At 41.7% G+C, this 18,124-nt stretch overlaps 3 protein-coding genes across 4 annotated transcripts; all 3 read right to left on the reverse strand.

The window, feature by feature from the left end:
• Window positions 1-155: 155 nt before the first annotated feature.
• On the reverse strand, window positions 156-2,730 carry cnep1r1 (CTD nuclear envelope phosphatase 1 regulatory subunit 1). Of its 2 annotated transcripts, XM_080514463.1 has the most exons (7): window positions 2,684-2,730; window positions 2,546-2,599; window positions 2,152-2,223; window positions 1,819-1,892; window positions 724-833; window positions 572-626; window positions 156-489 (listed from the first exon to the last, which is right to left on the reverse strand). In XM_080514463.1, exons 1-7 carry the CDS (start codon window positions 2,706-2,708, stop codon window positions 448-450), a joined length of 432 nt encoding a protein of 143 aa, XP_080370589.1. In that variant the 5' UTR covers window positions 2,709-2,730; the 3' UTR covers window positions 156-447. The 2 variants fall into 2 exon arrangements, with proteins under 2 accessions (XP_080370589.1, XP_080370590.1); XM_080514464.1 differs by lacking the exon at window positions 2,546-2,599.
• Window positions 2,731-3,305: 575 nt separating this feature from the next.
• On the reverse strand, window positions 3,306-5,826 carry LOC308137305 (arylamine N-acetyltransferase, pineal gland isozyme NAT-10). The gene is made up of 2 exons (XM_080505930.1): window positions 5,772-5,826; window positions 3,306-4,896 (listed from the first exon to the last, which is right to left on the reverse strand). The coding sequence occupies exon 2, from the start codon at window positions 4,889-4,891 to the stop codon at window positions 4,019-4,021; it is 873 nt and encodes a 290-aa protein (XP_080362056.1). The 5' UTR covers window positions 4,892-4,896; window positions 5,772-5,826; the 3' UTR covers window positions 3,306-4,018.
• Window positions 5,827-9,168: 3,342 nt separating this feature from the next.
• Window positions 9,169-10,041, reverse strand: LOC308137387 (arylamine N-acetyltransferase, pineal gland isozyme NAT-10-like; the record flags this gene model as incomplete). Its single annotated transcript, XM_080506053.1, has 1 exon — window positions 9,169-10,041. The coding sequence occupies one exon, from the start codon at window positions 10,039-10,041 to the stop codon at window positions 9,169-9,171; it is 873 nt and encodes a 290-aa protein (XP_080362179.1).
• Between the last annotated feature and the right edge of the window lie 8,083 nt (window positions 10,042-18,124).

The raw sequence follows: 18,124 nt of genomic DNA on the forward strand, positions 1-18,124 counted from the left end.
ATGTGGAAGAATGGACCCTGCCGTAAAGCGGAACTGCTGGCGTGACGTCAGAGTGACGCTGTCGCAAAACAAAAAAGAAAAAACGCGACACGCAACTCGACCACGAGGTTTCAAGAGTGAAAAATAAATAAATAAATACACATCTTTTTCACTTTCAATGTATTTATTAGGCAAACAGTTCTAAAAATAAAAACAATTCCATAAAATGTGTGCTTGACATCAGCAATAAACAGTCTGAACTCATGCAGAATGTCAAATTATGTCAAAGGCCATGAGTGCAGAAGCCACATTGCCAAAAGGCCCTTTCAGTTCATTCGTCCGTCTCCACCGTGTCCACGCAGTCCGCCTCTGTGCCGTGAGGACTGGAGACGCCGAGCGGGTCCTGCAGCCGTCGGCACGTGACCAGCACACCTTTTCCTTCTGAACGGAGCTCACTGCTTCATCTGCTTATTGAATGTTGGGTCGAGGTTTCAGGATCAGTTTCCCCGTCTGTGAAGGGGAGGACGGAGTGAGAGAATTAAGAGAGCTCCAAAGCACGGCTGGAAGAAAAAGTAGGAATTGGCGAACTCACGTCATCGCAGGACATGTTGTATTCTGCTAAAACTGTGCGGCAGCGAGCAGCAATACTGGTGCAGCAAAAAGTCAAGGGTGTTCGTTACATCAAGACGCCGAGACAGGCTGGCAGAGGCCTTCATATCGACCTCGACAAATTAAAAAGGATACATGGAAGGTGCCACGACCCGTTTGTGTATCCCGGCGAAGAAGAGTGCTATTAATGTGATGCAGCTGATGGTGAAGAAAGGATGATTCCACAGGGACGACAAGAAGGAGACCTGTCCAGAACACAGAAACACCAGTGCAACTGTTAAGAGATTCACTGTCAACGATCTGGAGGCTAAAAACATTAGCAAGCCTCGTGACTGAAGCGTGAAGACAAAAAAATTTAACTGAAGGATAATGTTGAAACGAACCGACAATTTGATATTTCAATTATATTCTGTTTCACTTTTCACCCACATCCTCTCAAACAAACATTGAGCACTGCTGTCAAGTCCTGGGTGGAAGGTGAAAACTGAGAAACCTATTTAATAGCATTTGTTGTACTCACAATCCTGGATTTAGTCACAAGACTTCCAACATTTTGCACAATTGCTAAACAAGATTTATGCAAAGTCAAGAAGCAGTTGTGAAAGTAACGGTGAAGCCCAAAAAACATTGCCCACTCCTGGTGTTTAGCAATGGGTATAAACAGTCCTGATACTTTAACAAATATACTCTAAACTGTAGATTATGTCTCATAAAAACACTAATAATTTGGTTACTCATAGAATTTGGAACATTTAATTACATTTTTTGACGAGGCTGGAGCAACCCACAACACTATTAAGACCAAAATATCCACAATCTATTGATTAAAAACCTGAACTTTTTTTCAGTGAACTTCATTACAGGGGTTTGTTGTATGTTTCACTTCAGCCAGTTGTCAAATGGTCAAAGAATAAAGTCAATGTCACCTAAAGCACAAGTTCATTTTCATCAGACCTCCACTCCGGTCTAACTAAAACTTGGCCTGAGCTTTCTGGAATAAAGCCTTCTTTTGAATTTTGTTTTATTCTACACTTACTGGAAGTGTAAAATTGTGTGAATTGGAAGTAAAGCGATCGCTCTGAAAGTCAACCTGCAAACAAAACCATCTTTTATTTAAGTGTTGCTGATAGTGACACAGCCTTCGACTATAGAAAATATATAAACTGTGATTCGATTCACCCTGAAGACAGACATTACATAAGATGTGCGTCCTTGTTAAAGCATGCATACCTTCTGTGTGTCGGGGTCGATTAACCAGTTCCAGGCCCCGGTAGCGGTACAAACAGACACCACTATCAGAATCACTGAAGAGAGAGGAGCAACATCAGTACAATCACTGTACATTAACTTTAATCACATTTAGAAGACTAAAAGAATGTCTGGATTAAGATATGCCTGTGATGGAGATAGTTAATTTTGATCAACTGACACTGGCTATGGAGACAATTCTATACAAGTGGCTTAATCTTACTCTTACTTTTCTCTCCACACAAAGCAGCTGAAGTCAAGTGAAGAGGTTGTTTACTTCCCCACATCATCATCATCATCATCACATGTACTTACTTCTCCACCTGCCTGTTGCAGGCTGCAAACAGGACACATACTCTGTCAGTCTTCTCTCAAAGGCCTTCAGGTCTACAACAGAAGGGTTTTAAACGACCGTGATTGACAGGCCACACTGCTTGGCATAGCATCACATACATTAACCGGATCATACGGAAGCCTATAAAGCTCAATCTATGACAGCAATTCATCATAAACCTCAGATCTGCACACAGTCAACACGGATTTTAAATGTTCTACAATTTTACGTAAAAAGGCTGGATAAGTAACACTGATGAGTAACAAGCAGACCTCAATATAAGCAGTTTTTTGTAACGTGAACACGAAGACGCATCAGACTGTATGGATGTTAGCTCGGCTAGCAAATAAGGCTAACGGTGGTAAACTAACGTACCGTCATGTCTACGTCTGACATCACGTTTCGACACGTTTGTGCTCAACTCTCTTTCTGGCAACAACAAAGGGGATAAAAGAAAACGATTCAGCATGCTTCTAAAATGTGACACGTTAAAATGCTCCGCGCTCGCATTACCTTCGGCCTGCTCCAAGGAGTTCATGTCGGTGCCGACTGCCCGCAGCCGCAGCCCACGCGATGAAGGACGGGTCCACGGACCAATCGGGATTGACTTCTATCTCCAGCTGGGATTTGATTGGACGAAACAGAAAAATGGCGGGACAAATGCTGGTACTCCGCCTTGTTTCGGGTGTATTTAACCAAGGGGGCCTCCAGGGGGCGCTGTTTACTACAAAACAAGATGGAAGCGTAATCCACTTTGTCTTCCAAGGTAATTCAGTTCCTTACAAAGAAATAAAATAAATATATTACATTATAAAGCAATTAAGAATGTTCATCTTGAATAATTGAGCTTCACACCCAGATTTCCTGCATGATTAAATGTCTCGAGTGACACGGGGTGAAGATGAGCTTTGACCTTTAAGCTTTCCTCTTTGAGGCCAAAAACAATTATCTGTTTTGATACTGGGTTGTAAAAAAAAAATGGTTTTATGCAAATAATGCATCATATAAAAAGTTTTAAAGTGTAAACCCTGATGTATGCAAATATAGTCACATTGACATGGTTGGATTGTTTAAATCAAATTTATTCAAAAGCAAACTTTCAATAACATTTAGAAAATCAAGGCAACATGGGATATTAATCATTATGAAATAATCGTCATTATATTTTATATGAAATTCATCAATAAACTTATGAAAACAAATGATGACGTATTAACAAAGGCTGAGATGTGGAAAAAATAGGATTAAATAATAGAGAAAAAGTTATTGTTTCATCAAAGCACAAGCAATTAAAAAATCTGGAAATTTCAAATCAAAATCCAGGAAATTGAACTTGAGTAGAGTATAAAATTAAATACAGCATGCTAATTAAAAGCACAATCATTAAAACAATAGAGACAAAAATGCATTTTGAGTGGTTCATGCTTTAACTGTAGAGGCAAGCATTTATTAACCAGTTGTTCATTGTGTATAATGTAAGTGTAAGTACAGAAAGTATGTTACAGTTAGGTCGGTTATAATGACAAGAAATGGTTGTATTTCACCACCAGATCGTGGGTTTCGTCCATTATGATGCGTTACTTTTTATATACTGGCTACTACAGCTTCACATTGAATTTTTACCATGAGAACTTGCTCAGTCTGATCATACAGCAGACGATCATATGTTTAATAATAATGATAATAATGCATGCCTTTTATATAGTGCTTTCCTGAACACTGAACCGAGAGCATCTTGGTCTGAGGCGACAGCAATGTAGTTGTGTAGCAGTGTAGTTGTGTAGCAATGTAGCAATATAGATCAACCAGTTTTGATATGAAGGAATTTGGAAGTGCATGTTTTTTTTGTTATAATGTGTAATTTGCTTTCCTGTTCACTGGCTGCAGTTTGTTCTGCAGTGCCACGTTGAAATGTTCCCCCAGAATTCCCTCTAACTCCTCCTCTGTCACATCCCGCATGCTGAACACATCAACACCCTCCTCGGGTTTGTAGGTGACCTCGCTGTAGGTCCAGCCAATCAGGGCCTTGAAGCCCGTGGCCGTTTGCAAAGAGCAGATGGACTTGTTGGTGAACAGGGAGGTCGGGTCAATTTGGAGTTTGCGGTTTATTTCGAGGAAGTGATGAATTTGGCGAGGGCTCAGCGAGAAGCAGTAAACGGTTTTTGTTGGCTCCCTGTAGATCAGACCTGATTGAGCAAATTCTGGATTGAGAAGCTCCGGTTTCCTTCCAGTCTTCTCCAGCACCCACACGTCCCCTTTCTCAATGAGACGAAAGATTCCCGGTGCCTGCGGTTGGTCCTTCCCAGAGATGAGCTCTAGAGGCTCCCACACTTGATACGACACTCCATAACTCACGTCAGCTATGTAAGCCTTCCCATCAATTACGACCTTGTTGATGAGATGAGACGCCTGAGGAGCAAAGTCCTTGAGAAGACCGTTGTAAACCCTGGAGGCCAAGGTCGTCGTGTCGAAGCCCATTTCTCTCAGCGCCCAGCCGAACAGCAGGTTGTTCTCCATGCACCAGCCTCCTCGACGGCTCCTCACGAGCTTATCAAAGATCACCTGCAGGTCAGTGGTGATTGTCTCGCCACAGTGAAGGCTGAGGTTTTCAAAAGGGATCGACATGATGTGGCGTTTGTGGAGCAGCGTCAGCGTCGACAGATCCAGCGCGTCGTAGGAGCCATGAAAGGCGATCCTCTTGAAGTACTCCTCCAGATTCATCTTGGCTGGACAAAGAAAGCCACAAAGCGAGGCAGTTTAATACATTATTGTCCGTGTGTGGGTTTACGCAACATAATATTCAGTCGGTAACAATAAGTCAATGCAACAAACATCTGTAGTTTATGACAAATAGGTTTAATTTAATGTGACTGGCCTCCTCTGGAGCTCCATCTCATCTAGTACAGTTGTACTGCTCATTTCCATGGTTTGTTTTTTCTCTTTACTCTCTTCTTTAGATTTAAAACAGCTACTCAACACCAATCTTTATTTCTGCTCAACCATTTCATCGGTTTACCTCACACCGTGCAGCTTGTCACAGTCTCTCTCTTGGTGAATTTGTGTATATTAGTTGAAAAATATCAACAAGTTGCTAACAAGTGCTTCATCGCCTCTCATTGTCCTGCCAGTTTCCTTATAAGATTATTTCATATATCATATTCGAATTCATGTAAATCAAAACGTGTATCCTTGATAACATCAAGAAAACAAGTTACTTAAAGGTCGTTTTTTTTTTTTTAATTTAAAAAACGAAACTACAAAAAAGTTTTTGTTTCTGTTTTTTTTTTTTTTTTTCAAAAGAGACAACAAAGTTGTCTTGATATCTATCATTACTTCAGTTAAAATAGACTCACATCAGCTTATTCAGTAATTATGTTTATGAGCGCTCAGTAAAGAAAGCAGCTTCGCCCTCTGGACCTTCAACCATAACCGTAAACATACATATCTATGGTGTTTTATATCTATACCTTCAAGAAGCTCCACAAATTAAACTGTAAATTCAGGCCGTTCAGAACAGAAAGAACACGACGCGTGCCTTTCTATAACCACTGTGGAGTTTGTTTTTTGTATGTTTTTTGCACGATTACGTCGTTTTGTTTACCTGATCTAAAGACGCTCCCTCCCGGTCACCAAAACGCTCCTGCTCCGCCCACTGCAGGCACGAGGAAGTGACACGTCATCCTCCCACCGTGTTTTCAAAATGAAGGTCTTAAAGCGAAGCGTTTCAAAAACCAAAACAATGCATTTATGCATTTAATGCTTCGTGCGATAGGTGTTGTTGTTGTTGTTGTTTTAAAGGAACTACTAGGATTTATACGCTTGTAATGTTTTGTGCTTGTGTACCAGACTCTGGTCCAGGAAACACAAAACAATTAAAAAGTAACCATTGACTTTAGAGTTTGTAAAAACAAACAAACAAACAAAAAAACATGCATGCATGCAAAAAGTTACAAAATACAACAGTTATAGGAGACGTGTTTTTAACATTTCATTGAACTTTGCACCAGAAAGTATCATTAAACTTGGCCTTATCTTGAGAGTGCAGTGATTTTCAGTATTAACTGTGAAACATTTGGCAAAGACAGACTTTTTCAAAACTTCTACTCAAACACCACAACAAAGAAAATCTTTAAATTTGAATTGTACAGGTGGTTATGATTATTTTATCAGTCCAGCCCACACCAGGATGGTATTGGGCCATATGTGGCCCCCCCGGACTAAAACGAAGTGGCATTGAGCAGTGATCTATATTGTGTCTATATTTGAGTGGAAAACTATGTGAGATTTTTTTTTTTTAGAACTCCGTTTGTCACATCCAAGTTTGGTAGAACCTCTGGTTGCTGTTGGAGGGGCTGTGGTCTTATGGGAGACCATAGCCATATATTTTAGGACTGTCCAAAGCGAAGTAGCTATTGGAAAGATGCACAAGGTGAAAATAAACATTCTCAGGATTGAAATCCCTTTCAAAGCCAAATTTCATAATATTTGTAAGTTTCCCGAACAATGCAAGAACAAATGGTATCAAATTTATACTTAAAATATGACTTTTAGTTGCTCAGAAAATGATTACGGTCTCTTGGCTCAAACCTCAACCCCCACTATTGCTCAATGGAAGAACAAACTAAAAGAAATGTACCGTATGGAGCAAATAACAGCAAGACTGCAAATGAAAATGTATGTATTCATGGGGAAATGGTCCTAAATTCAAAGATACATTTCAGATAGTTAATATAGTTTAAAAAAAAAGGAAGATACATGTGTGTACGTCTATATATAAATTGTTCTTGTCATTGTGATGCTGACTGTCTATTTTATGGATACAAAGAGTAATGTACAATATACCCATGTTCTATTTGATGGCTATTACTGGATTTTTCTGTTGCATTTGACCTATATTAAAGATTTCTAATAAAAAATAAGTAAAACAAATAAAATAAATGCAGCAAGAAATATTTTATCCTTACCTTATTTAATAGTGCAACAACCTAAAATCAAGTCGCCTGTCTGCTGAGGTCCACACAGAGGAAACGGCATGTGAAGAGTTTCTTCAGACAGAACTTTAGACTATATAGTTTGTATTACCTTAATCATTGGTGAAAGTGTTGCGTCACAGCTGGGTCATTGTGAAGGGGAGACAAAATGATAAAAAAAAAAAAAAGGAGTAGGCCACATTAAAGCTTTGGAACAGACTCAACATTGCACAGCAGGTTTCTCTGGATTCATACTGAAATGATACTTTATTTCCTTCAAACAAATGAACAATGTACGATTCCTCCTGTGGCTGAAAAACGCAAGCAGTGTGAACACTTGAAGACGTCTGCCATCGGTCCCAGGAGACACGAGCAGTTCAAACACCAGTGACGTTCCTACTTGTTGAACCAGTAACTTTTTTTTTTAACCACACTGCCTTACACAGAAATGCTATTCATTTACACATACAGCAGGGAGCTCCGTGACCAGACAATAGTTTATGTATAAATAAATCCACCTCCAGTCCCGGATCCTCCGTCTCCTGTGACGAGGTGTGGCTTCTATAGGTTCAAACTCTCAGGCTCGTCTGGTTCTGCCACCCTGTCAAGTCCTTCAGTCGGTCTACAACGGTCAAACACACGACAGTCTGCCGAGGGCAGCATCTGAAACCCTGATTCTAATTCTAAACTTTCATTAAAAAAAAAACAACAACAACAAGGCAGTTTAATTAATTAACTTACCTAAAATGTACTTTGAAGTACTGGAGTACCAACATCGCAAGAGTTTTCTGCTTTCAAAAACCCAGGAGATCAGCAGAGCTTGATGCAAGAGCGTTTATTCTCACAAAGACAACAGAGATGAATCAACACCTGGATTAAGACTGACTGCAGGGCCAAACCCTCCAGCACTTAATTCCATCAAACCAGGAGTTTATTTTTATTGCATTCATTGACAAAAGAGAAAAAAAAAAAGAATGAACTCATAACCAGCCCTTTTATATCCCCAATCAGTTTACAACAATAAAAACAAACATGATTTAATTTCTTTGTATGTGAATAATATGCTGGTTTAATCACTTTTTAAAATCTTACACATGGAGTTGATTGGTTGGATTCCTCTTCTAGATTGTCCCATAGATTGACCCCTTTAATATTCAAGCAGCGCGGCAGTAATTTGACCCCAAATTTTGGTTTTATGAAAATCTGTTCCTTTTAAGTTATACATACTTTTTTCTTTTTGCAAATCTGTTCGACAGTTTACCGGTAAATGTTATGAGATTTGTACATAATTTGCAGAATAATATAATCTAGTGTCATGAAATTCAAACAATTTGAACTGAATGAATAACATGTACAATACTTTATTTAACAAATATTTTACTTGGAATAATTGCAATTGTTTTTCATGTTTTTATTTGATTTCCAGTTCAATTCCTCATCAATCATGGCACCCAAAAACTTAGTTTCCCCCACTCTATTAACTTTAAAAGCTATCAATTGTTTTCCCCAGATTAAGTGAGAATTTATTAATATCAAACCATGTTTTGATCCATTTTTTATTCTTTGACTACATCGAACACTTGTTTAACCTCCCTCCAGATTAAAATAAAGCAGCAATACATTTGAGCAGCTTAGATAAAGAAATAAAGTGATAAAAACTAAGGTAAATAGTTTGTCCCAGGACCAACCCCAGAGGTACACCACATTCTATATGACACGACTTGGGATTTGACACAGAAATCCACTGCTGTGTCACATTTTCTAAAACTGTCTGATATCGAAGCATCACTGTTTATAATGAGCACATAGACGACAGAGAACGATACCAGGAGAGCAAGTCTCCTTGCTATCAAGCAATAATACCACTGCTCTGTTTCAGAATTGATTTCTTTTCTCCATATCCGTTTACCTTGATTTCATACATTTGACTTGCTCTGTCATTTTTCAGTTTCTAAATTTAACAATCCCTTTTCTGACTTTAAGGGAATGCCAGACTCTCTAACCATGAGACAACTGATGTGAGTGATTTCAGAGAGTTAAGCAACTTTTCCTGCTAACCGGCTGGAGTTTGTTCTGCAGTGTCACTTGGAACTCGTCTCTCAGAACTTGCTCTATCTCATCATCTGGGACTTTCCTCATGTGAAACACATCAACACCCTCCTCGGGCTTGTAGGTGACCTCGCTGTAGGTCCAGCCAATCAGGGCCTTGAAGCCCGTGGCCGTTTGCAAAGAGCAGAGGGACTTTCTGTTGAACATCGATGACGGATCTGTTTGGAGTTGGTGGTTCGTCTCCAGGAAATCCTCCGCGGTCCGAGGATCCATTGTGAAGCGGTAGAGCGGCTGCGTTTCTGTCTTGTTGATCAGACTCATATTAGCAAACTGTGGATTGGGAATCTTTGGTTTCCTCGCAATCTTCCCCAGCGTCCACACGCCGCTCTGTTCTTCGAGACGAAAGGTTCCCGGCAACTGAACTTGATCCTTCCCAGAGACGAGCTCCAGCGGCTCCCATATTTGTAACGAGAGCCCATAACTCACGTCTGTCAGATGAGCCACTCCATCAATGTCCACCGTGTTGAAGAGATGCTCTTCTGCGTCGCTATAGCCCTTGAGGGGATTCAGGAAGACCCTGCTGCCCAGAGTCGTGGTGGTATAGCCCATTTCTCTCAGCGCCCAGCCGAACAGCAGGTTGTTCTCCAGGCACCAGCCTCCTCGACGGCTCCTCACGAGCTTATCAAAGATCACCTGCAGGTCCATTGTGAGAGTCTCACCGCAGTGCATGTCCAGGTTCTCAAATGGGATCGACATGACGTGCCGTTTGTGGATCCGTTTCAGAGTCGCCAGATCCGGCGCGTCATACGAACCGTGAAAACCGATCCTCTCAAAGTACTCGTCCAAATTCATCCTGCGTGTGAAAGGGAAGTCAGAGTGAGAGGCCGCCACATCAGAGGCTTACTTCAATCTCAAACGGAACTCTGCCCCTGCAGCTGTGGGAATGTTGGATCACACACAGACAAAAGTTTGACACAGCGAAAACAACTTGGGGGTCAAACTGACCCAACAGGAACAACAATGTGTGTTCAGCAATTTTCAAAAAAAATAAATGTCATGAGGATTGCATGCTTAATCAGTTGTCTACATAAAATTAGGATAAAGTCAAGAAATATGAAGCAAAACAATGTCAACTATTACTTTATGAATGATTAAATTGACTCAGAGGATAATAGAGAAGGATTAACCCAGCGGTTAACGTTGCACGACATCTCAAAGTTCACTTCCAACTGTACTTTTCTACGTGAATGAGGTACAAGCACATTTCTTCAGCACTGCTTCATCTAGGTTTCTCCTATGGACATAGCTGAGTAAGTAACATTAGGCGAGTTCGCCCTCTACTGGGTAAACAGCATAGTCATATTCTTATTAGTCACTATACCACATTCATTTTAATGTCCGGCTTTGGCCAGTATTTTGTTCTCGCACAGGTACAATGTGGAACGTTTTTTTCCCCCCGTTTTTGAAGGTTAATGTGGTATGCAAGTGATACATTTGGGCAAGATCAGTCCCCATCCACCTCCAGAAAAATGCAGATTTTTATCTCGCAGTTCAAAGAGGTTTTTTTCCCCCTCTTGAAAGCCAGTGGCGCTGAGACTCTTTGTAAATTGGAAAGGGAGAAAAAAAGAAAAAAGGGAGGAAACTTTGCTATGACAAGTTATGACTTTATTTAAATAATACATTTAATTTAACTTCATTTCAGTGCCGTGGTCATTGCAACATTCAGCTCGACATCAGGGATTTTACGTGTCACGAGCCCCTATATGCCTGGTGTATGTATGTGTATAGATGAGGTCAGACGAGAACAGAGACTCACAAACTCGGTTTAAAAATGAAAATGTGTAAGAAAAGTGACTTTCTTTTGCATTTTCAAACACACCCGTGCAGACTAGTACATTTTATGCAACACTGCTTCGTGGATGATATATATATATATATACACTGCTCAAAAAAATAAAGGGAACACTAAAATAACATCCTAGATCTGAATGAATGAAATACTTTGTTCTTTACATAGTTGATTGTGCTGACAACAAAATCACACAAAAATGATCAATGGAAATCAAATGTATTAACCCATGGAGGTCTGGATTTGGAGTCACACTCAAAATTAAAGTGGAAAAACACAGTAGAGGCTGATCCAACTTTGATGTAATGTCCTTAAAACAAGTCAAAATGAGGCTCAGTAGTGTTTCATCCACTGCTTCGTGGATGATATATATATATATATATTTTTTTATTTATTTATTTTTTTTTTTTCCTTTTAAGAAAAAAAGTTCTACCAGTGTATTTTAATATCTGGTCGCATCCTGAACGTAGTTAATCTTGAAGAGGGTTTCAGACTCACCTTGCTGCTGAGACGTGTCGTTGCAAAACTGAGTGTGATCGGATGAAGCGTCTTAAATAGGTTGAAGACGCCCCCAGGAAGTGCTATTTAATGTATTCTATTATGCAAAGGAGTCATGGGAGTGGTGCTACTGTATAGAGCAGGGGTGTCCAACGTCTGTCCTCGAGAGTCCCTATCCTGCACGTTCTCGCTCTCTCCCAGTTCCAACACACCTGATTGCAATGAGGGGCTCGTTATTGGGCTTTTTCGCAACCTTGGTGATGACGTCATCTTTAGATTCAGGACTGCTGGAGCAGGGAAGGAGGTAAAACATATAGGACAGGGGCCCTCGAGGACCAGGGTTGGGCATCCCTGGTATGGAGGACTAAAAGTGCCAAAATTGCTGGAGAAAATGCTGCTGGAGGAAGGTGAGGGTGCGCTGGATACCTGGGTGGCAGGTGAACTGTGAAGAAGCCACTGGGTGAGATGTTCATTGTCAGGATTTCAAACGCCGTATCGATAGATATATGAGGATGAACAGGTAACAATATTTTCTGTTCATGGTAATATACATCTGCTTGGGTCCACACAATATTTGTGGAAATATTTACCAATGATTCAACAATTACACACATTATTTTTGATCTGGAAAACTGGTGTAACTATATTTACTGGTGTTAAGATCAGTTAAAGAGATTTGAACGTCCTACTGCACATGAAGGCACCATTCAGTTCTCAGCCAATCAGGGGCTACACGCAAGTCACGCTCAGCCTGTAGATTCAAGAGAAGCACGAGCGCGCATGTCGTTCTCCCAGTTTGAATGAACCAAGACAAGAGGCAGTCACGCAGTGAAAAGAAAAGATAGAAAGAAGAAAATAAACAAGTGAAACAGTGAAAGTTGAAGGACAGTGCCAGCACTTACCTCCTGCAAGTCTGGAGCCAAGACCAGACGGAAGAGACGTTGTTAAGGAGGGTTGAAATCATATGAAAAGTGCTCCCATGGTCCATGCTAAAGATAGCTGTGTGTCCTGGAGGCTAAACTCCCGCGCTTTACCTGCCGCTTGGGTGTGGATCCCGATAGTGTGCTCAGTTTAGCAAGATAGATCCAGGGTGAGAAACTTAACTCTGTGGCCGGTTTGGTGTTAATTTTCTCTCCTCTGTGTGTAAAAGAAAAAAAAGGCATCATTGTGAAGGAAGTGAACTGAGATGATATGGTGCAGTGATTTACATGTGTTGACTGAATATACTGTTTATTTTATGCTCATGTATTTATACTAAAGAATGCAATTATAATTTATTTTATTAATTCAATATGTTGAATTGACTTATTTTACTTAAAGGTATAGTAGAGGATTTTCTTCTTCCGGGTGGATCATCAAAATAACTGGTCCTCCCAATTGTCAATCATTCTGGTGATATATGACGTAAGCCCGTCGTACGTGCTCGTCCCTGCGCGCAGCTCACTCCACACGGTTCTCATGCTGGTGGCCGACCCGACGCATTATTCTCGGACATTTTTACACAGTTTCACCCCCTCTGATGCAAATCTTCTTGTACAGTCAGCTTATGTGAGCGATGCCGACTTGTGACTTGTAAACAGAGCGTGCACGAGGAGAACTGGGCTCGTGCATGTCTCTCGCACGCGTTTTAGTAGGCGTTCCGTCTCGGGAGCAGGTACAGCGTTGCGCATGCGCATTTTTTTCAAACGGTGGAGAGGGCGGTTCTTTCCTAAAATTCCTGAAAATCCTCCTGTATACCTTTAAACTGTGAGTTTAAGGGTGATTTGGTTGCAGTTCTCTCACACTATAGTGTGTGAGAAATTAGGCATACTACTGTATTACCTCTAACTAGTTTAATTTATATACCATCATTCTGTATGCATATTTAATTTGTATGTTTGTATATATTTTGAATGTAAATGGTTACTCACCATAAGGATTATTGAATTGCTGTTAAGCAATTAAATGTGTGGGTAATTTAATGATCTCATATTTGATCAATTTGAATGTTGTTCAACAAATTGGAAGAATGATCGAGATTTATGTTGAGAGCTGATGTAGTGATTTGATTTTGCAATTTTGACATTGATACTTCATGGAATCCGAGCTGAGATTAATAGAAATGACCTTGTTTTTAGGTCAGGTTTTTTGAAGGGACAGGAAAGTCCAGAGACCAGAACTGAAGCGACTTATATTTCTTAAGGGCCCCGCAGACAATATCATTTTTGTTTTGTGTGCACACATTGTGCTTCTTTTTACTTTGATATTCTGGATTAATTATTTTATTTTTGTTCTAATTTGTCAATTTTCCCTGTTCATTGTAATAATACAAGAGTGGTTGCTCAACGGTTGTTTCATTGTGTGGCTCATTGATGCTCATTCATACGGCTCCTAAAGAATCTGAACCTTCTGATGCTAGTACAAAGTACTATTGTACTGTAATTCAATTTATCATCGTTAAATTGGCTACAAATGCAATACAAATAAACTCCTGGTTTGATGGAATTAAGTGCTGGAGGGTTTGGCCCAGCAGTCAGTCTGAATCCGGGCGTTGATTCATCTCTGTTGTCTTTGTGAGAATAAAGTCTCTTGCATCAAGCTCTGCTGATCTCCTGGGTTTTTGAAAGCAGAAACTCTTACGATGTTGGTACTCCAGTACTTCAAAGTACATTTTGGGTCCTTTTTTTTTTTCTTCCAGTGGCAGTGCCCACCAACCAATGATACATCAGTCCTAATCTCATATGCACTGGTAACCAGCAGATCACCAGGTGAGCAGGTTGTACTGGACGACCTCGTAGACGTGGAGGAGGCTTGATTTATACATAAACTATTGTCTGGTCACGTAGCTCCCTGCTGTATGTGTAAATGAATAGCATTTCTGTGTAAGACAGTGCGGTTAATGAAAAGTTACTGGTTCAACAAGTAGGAATGTCACTGGTGTTTGAACTGCTCGTGTCTCCTGGGACCGACGACAGACGTCTTCAAGTGTTCACACTGCTTGCGTTTTTCAGCCACAGGAGGAATCGTACATTGTTCATTTGTTTGAAGGAAATAAAGTATCATTTCAGTATGAATCCAGAGAAACCTGCTGTGCAATGTTGAGTCTGTTCCAAAGCTTTTATGGAGCCTACTCTTTTTTTTTTTTTTATTATTATTATTTTGTCTCCCCTTCACAATGACCCAGCTGTGACGCAACACTTTCACCAATGATTAAGGTAATACAAACTATATAGTCTAAAGTTCTGTCTGAAGAAACTCTTCACACGCCGTTTCCGTTTGGACCTCAGCAGACATGCTGCCTGATTTTAGGTTGTACTATTAAATAAGGTAAGGATAAAATATATCTTGTTGCATCTCCCATGCTGCATTCATTTATTTCTTTTTTTTTAATTTTTATTTATTTTCATTAGGAATCTTTAATATAGGTCAAATACAACAACAAAATCCAGTAATAGCCATCAAATAGAACATGGATATATTGTACATTACTCTTTGTATCCATAAAATAGACAGTCAGCATCACAATGACAAGAACAATTTATATATAGACGTACACACATGTATCTTCCTTTTTTTAAAACTATATTAACTATCTGAAATGTATCTTTGAATTTAGGACCATTTCCCCATGAATACATACATTTTCATTTGCAGTCTCGCCGTTTTGTACATTAATGTGGGACCACAGACAGCTCGGGACAGGAAGTGGTTGCAGTAGTCCTGCAGGACGGGGGCACAGGCGGAGACAAAGGCCCTGGTGTCACGGAGACATGGAAGGCCAACAGAAATGCTGCTGGAGGAAGGTGAGGGTGCGCTGGATACCTGGGTGGCAGGTGAACTTAAGGGAGCGCCCCCCCCCACTGGAGGACCTGAGACCTGACCTGTTCAGACGCTTTTGTGATCCGTCCAGATGACAAAAGGTTGAGATGCTCCTTCCAGCCACTGCCTCCATTCACAAATCATGTTTTTAAGCCCCGTCTCCACCGCACAGAAAGTACCAGCCTAGACGGGTTTAAACCGCTCCGGCTCGCGTGTCACGACATGGAATGCAGTCTAAACCGCTCTAGACCGCGCCAAAGGCGACTGCTTTTCCGCTACCCATCCGTTGGGGTGCCGGGGACCATGGAACGGGTCTGAGGTTGAGCTGCTGTCTGCTGATTGGTCAGTGATTTACTACACGCCCTCAATATTTTAATGTGCCGGCTGGATGAAGCCTCTGCTGTCAGTGTGGTCAGCTGCGCACTGGTTGTTTTTATTTTCATTTTCTTTTCTTTGCTGCTCAACTTTAGTGTTTGTTGTGAAAGAGTGGACTTGAGACAGGGGGAGACCGGGGCTCGGGACTTTGCATCGCGTTGGAGTTTTCTGTTTGCAGCATAGCGCTGGCCGTGGTGCTGATGCACGCCCGGGACACCGGAGTCTGGAGCTCTCGTCTCCGGCGCTGACCGCGCTCCGGCAGCTCCGCTTCCCAGAGGCGGTCAGCGTTCTGTTCAGCCGCGGTCAGTGGCGCTTTATCGCGGGGACAGACCGCGGAAGCGATGAAAAGGAGCTCGGAGCTCGGCGCCTCCGTGTTCCGGCGCTGTGCTGCCGGAACACGGAGGCGCCGGAGTGGAGAACCTCCTGGGTTTGAGCAGAAAGCTCAGACTCCCGTGTCTGTGCCTCAGCCAACTGGGGGGAACGCTCTGGCCACTTGCCCCGCACCCGAGCGCTCGAGTGCGGGGCAAGTCGCTGGCACGTGGCCTCTCTCAAAACAAACACGGAAGTTGCGGCTGCAGCTCTCCACTGCAAAAAATGACTGCTGCAAAAAATAACAGTGCAAAGTGGAGAATTTAAACAACAGAGGATTCATAAGATCTACATCTGACGACGTTCTTTTCTGTTATGTCACATTTCTGCAGAGCTCATAAGCCCCGCCCACTTTTCATGCTCCTCTCTGCAGTGGAGACACGACCCAAAATTTCGGTCGGGGTTAGTGCTTCCGAACTGCTCCGTACCGCTCCGCTCCGCCCCGCCCCGGCACTTGTGTGCGGTGGAGACGGGGCTTAAGTTGGGGGCTCAGCCCCCCCCCCCCCCCCCAATTCGTACCTTGCTTATGTCATTTTATCTGCCATCAATTGTGGTTGTTTACCACCTGTAACCCCAAGAGGGCGACACTACTGAAGTGGTGTTGTACACTATTTTTGGAGTAAAAAAAACAATTAGAATTCTAATAATAATCCGGGCTAACAGAGGAGCTATTTACCAGTCGAGCTGGCCAGTTAAACTAACTAACAGCAAGAGTCAATGCTCATTTATGACCTAAGTTGCAGAAGAATAAACAAGAGAAAATTGTGTTGATCTAATTTTTTTTTTTGAAGTTCCTAAATCAAACTGAAAACTTCTCATAAAATGTTAAAAAAAAAAAAGATGTGTGGATGACATTGAACTGTCAACTATTGTTTCAAATGACAAGATCATCATCAGAACATCTTCCTTTTCTATTCCTGTAAAACAGAAACAACTCAGAATGTCAATAAACTGAAACACGCCTCCACACGTCCTGGAAAAAGTGGAAATGCATGAAACCAAACTTCACTTGGACTTCACAGGATCTTGTGGAACAAGATGTTTTGATGGGGAACTAGATAAATCCTCTGGACAGCAGTTTGAATTTCAGAGTGGTGCAGAACATGATTCAGTAAAAGACCCGCTTGCCTTTGGACTTGTTGGCATGTGCCAGAGAGATGCGAGATACCAGCCTCTTCAGTCTCTCATTGCGCTGGTCCTGCAGCCGCAGATAGAGCTCCCTCCAGGACTCCTGGCCCCGAGGAGTCTCCTGCCTGAAGTCATGCTTGCAATGCTGCATCCAGAGCTCCTCCAGATCTTTTGTGAAACACTGACCAAAGAGGAGGAGAGGGTGTAAGTGGTTTGTCTGACCAATGAGCAAGCATTTAGGATGATGTAGAACAGCTACAGATAATTTAGTTGTTTTTTTTTTTTTTTTGTGGTAAAAAGGAGAAACAAGTTACCTGGTGGCTCTGCTCAATGCGGTGCAGCTCCTCAGGCGTAAAACGCTGCAGGGCCGGCTTCAGCACGGCAAATGGCACACCTTCCAAATCAGCGGTGGCTGAAAGAGAACATGTACCGGAATGTTGGTGCAACATTTTGCATTGGTTGATGACAGGTTTGTAAGGAAATACACACACAAGGTGTCTAAACAGCAGCCAGATAGATCAAAAACATGTGACGGAAACTAAACTTTGTAAATATATTCTGGTCCTAAATGAAATTTTGAAAGTTCTGGCTCCAGCTGACTGCTATAGCGCCACCTGTGGGAAGGCTCAGTAACTCCTCCACAGTTGGGTGCTTTCACAGTCTGGCCACAGATTAACGAAGCAGCTCCACTCACGTTTGATTTTGGTCTGAAGCGCAGGCACACACCGGTCTTGCGGGGTCACCCTGGGCGCCTTTGAGCCGGAGGAGACCGCCGTCTTTGTGTTGATTCACTTCCCTGTTAAGCTGCTGCTATATTCCTCAGTGTGCACAGGACCTGCATGAGAGAAAAGAAATACAGAGAGTGTCGTATCACATTGATCTCTTTATGCCTGGAATTGGCCGTTAACTTCCAATGGA

This window comes from Blennius ocellaris, assembly GCF_963422515.1.
Source record: "Blennius ocellaris genome assembly, chromosome: 1".
Classification (NCBI taxonomy): Eukaryota; Metazoa; Chordata; class Actinopteri; order Blenniiformes; family Blenniidae; genus Blennius; species Blennius ocellaris.

Coding starts and splice junctions, on each gene's coding strand:
- cnep1r1 (XM_080514463.1), bottom strand. CDS start 2,708: ATGAACTCCTTGGAGCAGGCCGAAG. Junction 2,600..2,683: donor CTCCTTGGAGCAGGCCGAAG/GTAATGCGAGCG, acceptor TGTTGTTGCCAG/AAAGAGAGTTGAGCACAAAC. Junction 834..1,818: donor TCGACCCCGACACACAGAAG/GTATGCATGCTT, acceptor TGTTCTGGACAG/GTCTCCTTCTTGTCGTCCCT.
- LOC308137305 (XM_080505930.1), bottom strand. CDS start 4,891: ATGAATCTGGAGGAGTACTTCAAGAGGATCGCCTTTCATGGCTCCTAC.